Here is a 10,187-nt window from a genome sequence, read left to right as displayed (position 1 = left end):
TTGTGTGTATCTGTGATTACCACAAAGGCTTTATGGAATAGGCATTTTAAAACTTAATAATTTACCATCAAAATGTACTAAAAACACAAAAAGCTCGCATTATATTAGCTACCGAACACACATTTAATTATCAATTAACATTTACAAAGAAAAATTAAGATACAACTTCTTAATAATTACGTTAGAATTTGGGATCAATGGTTTGTCAGTGAAGAAAATGGCGTCGGTTTAACGCATTTTGTGTCGCCGATAGCAACGGAGTAGTATCACGTGGTATCGTGACGTAACACTGTAGTACTCTATAGTTGAAAACGATAAAATATCAAAAATCGACAATTTTGCAAACTTTGTTTGAAATTGTGCTTCTTTTCGAGATGGGCTTCTCGAGATTATAAGCTCACGTGCTCCTATTCGAGGTTTTATGGTAGATGTTCTATCAGAACAGCGCCAGGAATATGTGAATGTCCCAAACACACGTGTTTATGCACTTTTACACTGATACTTTGTGGGACCATAAAAATGTCCAAGGGGAGGGGGAGGGGGAAAGTGGGTAGGTGCCCAGTAGAAGGTTCACTGATGTTGAGATTTGTATTTACCAGTAAGATGATTTTTTTTCGTTGTGAATGAAGGTACTGGAATCAACGACATCTTAAAAAGCAAATACAAATCAGAGATTTTCACTCAGTTCGCAAATTCACGTCCCACCCACCCCCACCCCCTTTTCTTACCAGACTGGATCTTCCCCTGATGTCTTTGCACACTTGATTGATAGGAGATTGATTAACTGGTTGATTAACTGGTTGATTGACTGATTCATTTGATGGATGGATTTACTGATTTCAGTTCATTTCATTTGACAGTTAAGCCAAGTACAGTGTGAATGCAGTTTTTATCAGGGAATTGGTAATCGGTCCTACGTTTTGACAGATGAGGAATGGCTGATAGCATTTGTCCAATTATGGAGTATATTACATAGCCTATGTAAATACGAGTACGTGATTGGTCGAAATGGCATCACATGAATGTTTAGAGTAATTTTGACCTATCTTCTGCAGTATACTCATGCTCCTATTTTATTATACTTTTTTATAAGAACCAGCAAAATGTTGCCCAGGCTCAGTGATCTTAGTATTGTTTGGCCGATTTCAGGCTCAAATGTTCATATTTTGTTCTTATGTTAGGCCTACACACTTTTCCAACATAGAAAATTATTATTGTACAGTAGTATACACTGTACTGGAATGTAGGTAAAATACCCAGAAAAATGGCCCCTAAAAAAGGCCTCTGAAAAAAATGACCCTAGAAAAAGGCCCTGTTAAAAATGGCCTCAAATGACAGGTAGGTACACCTACTGTACTGTATTATAGAGGGTATTACATTACGTCACACCTAACGCACATAAGGTACAGACATACTTTTTTGGTTTTTCTAGTTTTTTAAAATAAAAATCTCATTTGACACTTTGCCTCAGCCTCAATTTGTTCTTATTTTGTTCTTAATTTTCAAGCAATTTTAGCCTCAGTGTTCTTATAAATTGTGTTCTTAAAAAAAAAACAAAGCGTACCTCTGCCAAAGGAGGTTGTATTTGCAGCTGTCTGTTTGTTGTGCTGTCTGTCAAACACTAATGAATGGATCATCATAAAATTTAGTGAAATGGTACATAATAATCGAAAAAAGACACCATTCAATTAACGGAAGAAAAGGTCAAAGGTCAAGGTCACGGAAATTCTATTTTATTTTCTTACGAGAACTGAAATCAGAGATCATTCACGTAAGGTTTTTATTTACAGTGTGACAGTTTATTGCAAATTGGAACTACTGAGTTAAGTTACCATACACATTACCAGGAGTATTGAGATAAGAACATCATTTGTAATAATGGTAATAAAATGCAACATTAGTAGGAAAATTATGTTGTTTTGTTTTCGATTTTGAAATTCGATTTTATTTTCTTACGAGAACTGAAATCAGAGATCATTCACGTAAGGTTTTTATTTACAGTGTGACAGTTTATTGCAAATTGGAACTACTGAGTTAAGTTACCATACACATTACCAGGAGTATTGAGATAAGAACATCATTTGTAATAATGGTAATAAAATGCAACATTAGTAGGAAATTTATGTTGTTTTGTTTTCGATTTTGAAATTCGATTTTTTTTTCTTACGAGAACTGAAATCAGAGATCATTCACGTAAGGTTTTTATTTACAGTGTGACAGTTTATTGCAAATTGGAACTACTGAGTTAAGTTACCATACACATTACCAGGAGTATTGAGATAAGAACATCATTTGTAATAATGGTAATAAAATGCAACATTAGTAGGAAAATTATGTTGTTTTGTTCATTCAGAATGAACTGTCTTGCTCCTTAACCATAGGTACATCTAAATCGCAATTTTATAGAATACCTGTAGGCCTATAGTAGCAATTAAATTGTTAGAAGTTTTCAGACCTGTTGAAAAATGTCACAATTAAAGGCATTAATTTGTAAAATTAGAATTATTTAAATGTCCATAGCATTTCTAGGGTGGGGGTGCACTTCACCAGGTTATGTCAAGTCACCGAATTGTTAGTTCAAGGGGTTGAAATGTCTCCACCAGAAAAATCTCACTATCATAATATAACATACTGTATAGTGACAACAAGTACCAAATAATACAAAAATTCGTCCCACTTTGGCTACGTAAAGTAATAGTAAAACTTTAGTGTCAAACCAGTATTTCATCCTACACGTTGCAGTTGAGAAATATGGGCCATTTTCAAGACACTCGGCTATAACTGTACTTAACCAAAAAGAATGACTGTAGCGTTTCAAATTCAGAAATTCAGGGTGGATGGATGTGCTCTTTACATTCACTGCAGTGGGTGGCAATCCGTGACCATGACGTCATGTAAAAGATGAATCATGTGAAGACTTAGCTGCAAGTACCATGAATATTGAATCTACTAGAACCATTTTAATTTCATCGGCTGATGATTTATCACCAACTTCCCCAATCATTCTGAAGAAGAACAGTGTAGTGAATTTTGTTTAAAAAACAGACAGAAATAAATGAAAAGCATAATGGTACTCTGGTTTTGTTATTGCCAAAACGATTAAATTACTGAATAATTCAATTATAACTTACTTTGCTTTAAGTTCCACTAGTGGGTCGGATTTACCTTCAGTCACCTTCATTAACTTCTGGTAATGAGACCAAGATGTCAGCATATGTAAAAACCAGGATAAATTTACTTCTCGCTTTCTAGATAACGAATCATCTCTTTAAAGCAAAAATAAGAAAAACACAATTTCACTCAAATTCATTAAAGCTGGCTCCTAAATTGATGTATGTTCTATTTATTATAAAACTGTTGGTAAATATCTGAAATGCATCATGTCCACCAGAGTAATAGGAGGGGAAAAAAAAAAGAATTCTAGACCTCCCTTTTCAGGACCCGTGAGCTGATTTTTCATTTTTTTTTTTTTTTTTTTTTTTTTTTGTTGCTATTAGAAAATTAGAATTTTGAAGAACATAAAATTCATTAAAACACACTTCAAATGTCGGGAAAGCTCAATTTCCGCCATCTAGGAATCAAACTTTACACCGGTGGAGAACCCCCGGTCCCCCCTTTCTTTTTGGGATTTATCGATTCATGGAAAAAAGGATACGCATGCAACTCATTTGTTTATGTATGTATACACACATAAAATAAAAAATGAGAAAATTTTACCTGACCTTTTTTAAGAGGGGAAAACCTTGAATTTTGAAGAACTTTAAAAGTCATTAAAAAGACATTTCAGAAGTCAGGTAAGCTCATCTCCCGCCATCTAGAAATCGAAATTTTTCCGGGGGAACCCGGACCCCTTTTATCTTTGGAGTTCATTGATTAATTGAATCATTTGATTTGAATCATCATTCAATTTTGAAGAATTTAAAAGTCATTAAAAGACACAACAGAAGTCAGGAAAGCTCATTTCCCGCCACCTAGGAATCAACATTTTCCGTGGAAGAACAACGGGACCTCCCCCCCCCCCACTTTCTTTTTGGGATTTAACTACGTATGCAACTTACTCAATGTTTTTTTTTATGTTATGTATACACACATAAGGCCTATTTACTGTAATAACAATGGGAAAAATTATCTGACAGTTTCAAGAGTGGAAAACCTTGAATTTTGAAGAACTTAATTACTTTTAAGTTCTTCAAAATTCAAGGTGTTCCCCTCTTGAAAATTATTATAATGAATCAATGACCCCAGAGAAAGGGAGGTTCGAGTTCTTCCCGGGAAAATGTTGATTTCTAAATGGTGGACAATGAGATTTCCCCGACTTCTGAAGTATTTAGAGATTAGAGAGAGCAGCTTAGCTCAGTCGGCTAATCTGTGGTAGCCACTGTGTGTGCACTGAACCGTGGAGATCTCTAGGTCCCCGGTTCAATTCCCATCACTGCATCTCCTCGAAGGACTGGGCTATCCTTGGTGTTTACACCGAATAAATCCAATCCAATCGAATGGTAAACCTCCTAGGTCAAATGTGAGCCAGTGAACTGATCAATGAGGGCTCTCAATTGCTCTTTTCTAACGCCCTTCTAACGTATTTTAAGAATGAATCATCAGTATGATTATATACGGTATATATAACGTAATTTTACAAGCAGCCTCTCTATTGATAGGCTATTGAAACAATAAAAAGTATAATTGCAGAGATATAGTTTCAAAAATTTAGAATACCAGGGAGCATCATATATTTTCATTTGTTTATCTATTAATTTAAGAGAGCCTTGTATATCAGCTGGCAGTCTGAAAGTGTAATCATCTATAAATATGTTGTTTTTTTTTAAATTATTTTTATTTATTTATTTATTTTATTTTATTATTTATTAAAGCCACTCTCTTTATCAGTCTTAGTGAGTGGATCTCATCAAATAAAAAAAATCCTACAGTGACAGGGTTTGAATCAGGGGCTTAGCCAGAAAAATGAAATAGGCCGTCTGATGAGCGGGCCACGCCCCCTCCCAAACATAAGACAAAATAGAAAATTATGATCTTTAGAGGGCATTTAAAGGTGTTTAAATGTTGGAATTTTGTCTTTTTTACCGATAGTGTTGAATTAGCTATCACAAATATATTTCAGGTATATACGTAGATTGCGCACGGCTATGGTATTTCAATGCAGATATTGCTTCTTCATCTCTCGCCTTAGTCTAGTGTAAATTCTACTCTAGGTCCTCCGAATCGAGAGATAGGCCTAGACCTTTTTCGACTAATAAAATTTAACTTGTGAGGTTAACAACCAACCTTCTTGAAGGTATTTCAGGAATTATTGTAATTATAACCAGAGAGTTACAAACACCAACATATGTCGGGGAACCGAATCTCAAGTATTGTATTTGCAGAGCTACATTCATACATTGTGGACAACTCAAAACCGTCCATTTTCCAGTGGGGTATAAATGTTTTTAACACAAAGCGTGTTTTAAGTGAACAGGCCTTTTTCACGAATCGGTTGACATCTTGAAGTAATGACAAGCATTGCGAATCAGCGGTGTGTAACCAACAGAAATAAGATAAGCTTTTGGCCTGATTTTCTGACATCATGTTATTTAAAATATCATAACTCCATAACGTGGCATCGTATCCAAAAAACATTTCCAGCAAAATGTTCTTAAAAGACTAGTCTACACAACTGTATGATTAAAAAAAATTGAAAAATGTTTTTGACCTCTGAAATCAAGATGGAAAAAGAAAAGCCTATCTAAGTAGTGTATTAAAATAGGTCTAAACATTACAGTGCAGTAGTACTAGTAATACTCAGGATTAGCATTGTTTTAGTTACCATATGAGAGTTTCCTGTGTTAAAAACATGATTTACTATACTGTACTTCTTTATAAAATATAACTTGTACTTTATAATAAGAGAAATTATCAGTAACTGGAACAGTAACAACACGAAAGTACTATGCTACTGCACTGTAATGCACAGGCCTATTTGAATACACTACTTAGATAGGCTTTTCTTTTTCCATTTTTATTTCAGAGGTCAAAAACATTTTTCAATTTTTTTTCAATCATATAGTGGTGTAGACTAGTCTTTTAAGAACATTTTGCTGGAAAAATGTTTCGGACACGACGCCCCGTTATGGAGTTATGATTTTTTAAATAACATGATGTCAGAAAATCAGCCCAAAAGGTTATCTTATTTCTGTTGGTCACGCACCGCTAATTCGCAATGTTTGTCATCATTTCAAGATGTCTACCGATTCGTCAAAAAGGCCTAATATATCTGTTCAGAGGTGCAACACTGGAATCACAGTAAAGAAGTGTTCAGAATCTTACATTTTCAACAGGCAAAACTTTACCTTTCATTTATAGCGTATGGAAATTTCAAGTCACGATATTTATTATAATGCACCTCAAGCTCTTTGGGGATGTATGGTTTAAGGAAATTAATGTACTGCAAAAAAAAAAGAAAACAAAAAGTAAACACAGGAAAATGAAAGATAAAAATGTCAACCACTAGCCTAATTTCTGATAAATAATTCTTGACTATCATTGGTATTATTGTCTAAATTAAGATTAGAGTTTCTTTTGATATGACCTATTATTATCATTTCATTATTCACTTATTAAAATAATTAAAGAAAATTTCATGATCTGATGATGACATGATTACTGCCTTAAATACACTGGCCTACACTTTTTGAAATTAATAATATATAAATTATAGCAATAAGCAAACACATTCAATCCCAATGTCTGTTAATACAATGTTCTGCAAACTTCATTCACAGCCTACCTGAGATTGCAGGAACCAATCCTCGACCGAGCCGTGCCAGAAACTAAAATGCCAAAACCGGGTAAAATGTTCTGATCATGAAAATTACCTCCATGTTCTTGTGCTATACAATAATTTGTTATAATTATTTGTTCTATTCCATTAGTGAGAACATTTTGAAACATCCAGGACCTTAAAAAAATAGTTTGCAGACCGTCATATTAATACATGTGGAAAAGTATATCTTAAAATAAATGTCAAAGGCATTCTACCTCATTGAAAAGTCGGTTCAGTCCCTGATGTGGTTTTCCTTGGTAAATTATAGTTGGGTTTGTATAGCCTATGAGAGCTACGCATCCACTGGGTTTCAAAATCCTGTCAACTTCGCCGCAAAACTTGCTGAAGTTAAACCAATGAACAGCTTGAGCACACGTCACTAGATCCACGGATGAAGACTCCACGGGAATGCTGTCTTCACTTCCAACCCTGTAGGCACAGATGGAAAATATGGACTTTTGAGTACTTACAGACCAAGCCAGGAACATAATCACCACCCTCATTATCTTCGAAAGTCACAAGTGTTTATGGAAACATTTTTCATATAGGCACAATTATGTCTTGTTTTTGCTCCCGAATTTGTTAAATTTATTTATATAAAATGAGGCATGTCGTGGCAAAAACCGCAAAGGCCAGTATTGAGTAAATGAGCTACAAAATCTGGAGCTCAAAAAATTAATTAAAATTCCAAAATTGTTTTTTATTATATTATCAACAGTTTAATGTCTTATTAATCATTTCCCAAAGTATTATTTCTGGAAGTGGTCAACAAATTGTTTATTTAACGTTATTTTGAAAGTGAATTCTATTATTAAAAGTATGCACAAATAACTTTGGAAAGCAATTACTAAAAATCATGTTTATCTTGAGTGTTGCACTTACACTTTCCTATAACTTAGGCCTGAAATGTCTAATTTCAATGAATAAAATCTCATTTTAAAGATTACATACTCAAGTATCTGAAAACACCAATAACTTGAATTTCAATTTTTGCTACAACTTAGCCATTTTGCCACAACTTGCCTCGCATTCACTTAAATAATTATAATGATTCTGAAGTTCTTTGATGATTTATGAAGCCCTGTACAGATTATCAAGTTTTATTTGACAAACACATGTGACCTGCATAAATATGGTCATGATCAACCCTACAATATATACTGTACTGCAAAGTAGGCACATTATGACTACTGTATATATTCTAACAAAATAAAAAGTTTTTATTTCCTTGTCACGCTGCCAGACTGTGGAATAATCTCCCAACTAAGCTTTGGGGACATTTCTGATCCCAATATTTTCAAACGTGCGCACAAGACTCGCTCGATTGCATAGCACATCCAATTACTGTTTTCTGATTGTTCTGTCTGTAGCATGTGTTGTGTTTTGCTTTGTTGATTGTTTCGAAAACTGCATTACATGCTGCTTTGAGTTTTTGCCTGAACTATGAGATTTGGCGTGCACTTTATAACCACAAAAGGCGCAATAGAGATGTTCATACCAGTACCTGTATATATGGGCATACAACCATTTTTTTTTTGTCAAATAAAATGCTATAGTCTGGACTGGGCTTTAGTTCAATTCTGGCAGCAAATTTGGGAACAAAATAGTGAGAGAAAAATATGCCAAACCCATCAGAGATATTGACTGGGTTGATCAGGCATGCAAGATGCATTACTGATGTCTGATATCTCATACATTTCTAAATACATTTTCTATGCATTTGAGAGCAGCATACAGTATAGCTCAGTTGGCTAAAGTGGTGGTAGCCACTATGTGTGAGCTAAACAGTAGAGATCCCTTGATCCCCGGTTCAATTCCCATCACTGCCCCCCTTCAGGGGTGGCGCTAGCGGGGTTCAGTGGGCAAAGGACCCCCATTGGAGACTTCTGGACCCCGCGCTTGGACCCCCCTGTTGGAGAATTTCAGCAAGGTCATCAGGGAAACTCAAATCCAAGCGCCGATAGTAAAATTCAAGCATGTCTTACTAAGCTGTCAATATTTTAGGGATTAAAAACTGTTTAGTGCGAACAGTGGTACCGTATGTGCGAGGTGTATACTACACATATTGCGATCGTATGGGTTGCAATGGTGCGCCAGCTCTTCCCAGACAGGGGCCTGGTACCTCCAACAGGGGGCTAGTACCACTGAGAGGCTTCCCCGACGGGGAGGAGGATGTGGACCCCATTTGTCGGGGAGCTTGGACCCCTCATCGGTGAATTCCTGGTGCCACCCCTGCTCTCCTTGTGTTTCAGTTGGAGGGCTGAAATGCAAGTTACGATAGTGCACCGTCTTTCGTTTTAAGCCATTAATCCTGTGCACATTATGGCCCATAAGCATGTTAAAAAACACAGTACACTCTTCAAATAAGAGGAGGGGATTGTCTCCTGGTGTACTGCCCAATCACCACCAGAAGTACCCCACTGGAAATAAGTCTTCTTCAGACTTTTGTGGGAATTATCCTTGGTGCTTACAATGAATATACCCATCCATTCCAATAGGCCTACTTACCTGTATTCTACTTTTGTATTTGTTTTCAAATTTCGTGCAAACTTTAGTTGAGCTTCACTGACATCTACACCAATAGTTTGCTTGAAATATGGAGCCAGGTCTCGAGTTAACTGGCCGGACCCACAGCCGACATCCACTGCTTTTACATAGTCGTCATTTCGATTGGCTTTAACCTGAAAATCATACAGTACTGTACATTAAAAATGCTTGGCATTGACCCCTTGCAAGTTCAACTGATTTTAGCATGGTTATGCTAATTTTGCAACCTACTGTAACCTCAAGATGATGATGGTAGGACTACCGATATGTAGTATAAGTACGCTAATTTTATGATATCGATGCAGAGCTATTGTCTTTATGTTTGATTCATGTTTTTTAAGTGTGTTATATCCTACTGTTATTGGGCATACAATGCATACACAACAAGTCCCACAAATTTGGGCTGAGACTAACAATTGGGGTCTGTCTCACACTCTCACGCTTAAGGACCAAAATGTCCTTTTCTTACTAAAAATTTTCCATCTACAGTGCTTAAAATATATCCTCGTAATATCATGTAATCCATCTACTGTAGCTGCATTAACACTGTAGATATGTCGATTTATTAAGTGCTGTCTGTTAAGATCAAAGGACATAGGCCTACAGTACGCATAGGTACACACTGCCAGCTCATGTCAGGGTGAAAAAAAAAATTGTGTGGACATAGGCATATTCATAATAAAAAAAATACTGGATAAAAAAAGAAAACTGTATTCAAATTGATGGACTATTTCCATCCATATAGAGGTTCCATAACCCTGTCTCTTATACACATCTAGATGTGTATAAGAGACAGGGCCAGTATTGAGTAAATGAGCTATAA

General features: G+C 35.6%; 1 protein-coding gene across 1 annotated transcript in view; it reads right to left on the bottom strand.

Moving 5' to 3' along the window:
- Positions 1 to 1,777: 1,777 nt before the first annotated feature.
- The window catches only part of LOC117105413 (putative methyltransferase DDB_G0268948), a 10,416-nt gene continuing 2,006 nt past the window's right edge, over positions 1,778 to 10,187 (bottom strand). The window contains exons 2-6 of the mRNA XM_033246539.1: positions 9,326 to 9,498; positions 7,033 to 7,246; positions 6,345 to 6,439; positions 3,132 to 3,266; positions 1,778 to 3,005 (exon numbers count right to left, since the gene is read on the bottom strand). Of these exons, the coding sequence (XP_033102430.1) occupies positions 2,891 to 3,005; positions 3,132 to 3,266; positions 6,345 to 6,439; positions 7,033 to 7,246; positions 9,326 to 9,498 (732 nt within the window). The 3' untranslated portion in view covers positions 1,778 to 2,890. The remainder of the gene's footprint in view (positions 3,006 to 3,131; positions 3,267 to 6,344; positions 6,440 to 7,032; positions 7,247 to 9,325; positions 9,499 to 10,187) is intronic.

Source organism: Anneissia japonica, unplaced genomic scaffold, assembly GCF_011630105.1.
Source record: "Anneissia japonica isolate Jap-2015-1 unplaced genomic scaffold, ASM1163010v1 scaffold667_len338742_cov159, whole genome shotgun sequence".
NCBI lineage: Eukaryota > Metazoa > Echinodermata > Crinoidea > Comatulida > Comatulidae > Anneissia > Anneissia japonica.
Note: the sequence above shows the minus strand (reverse complement) of the source record. Positions and strands in the feature narration are given on the sequence as shown.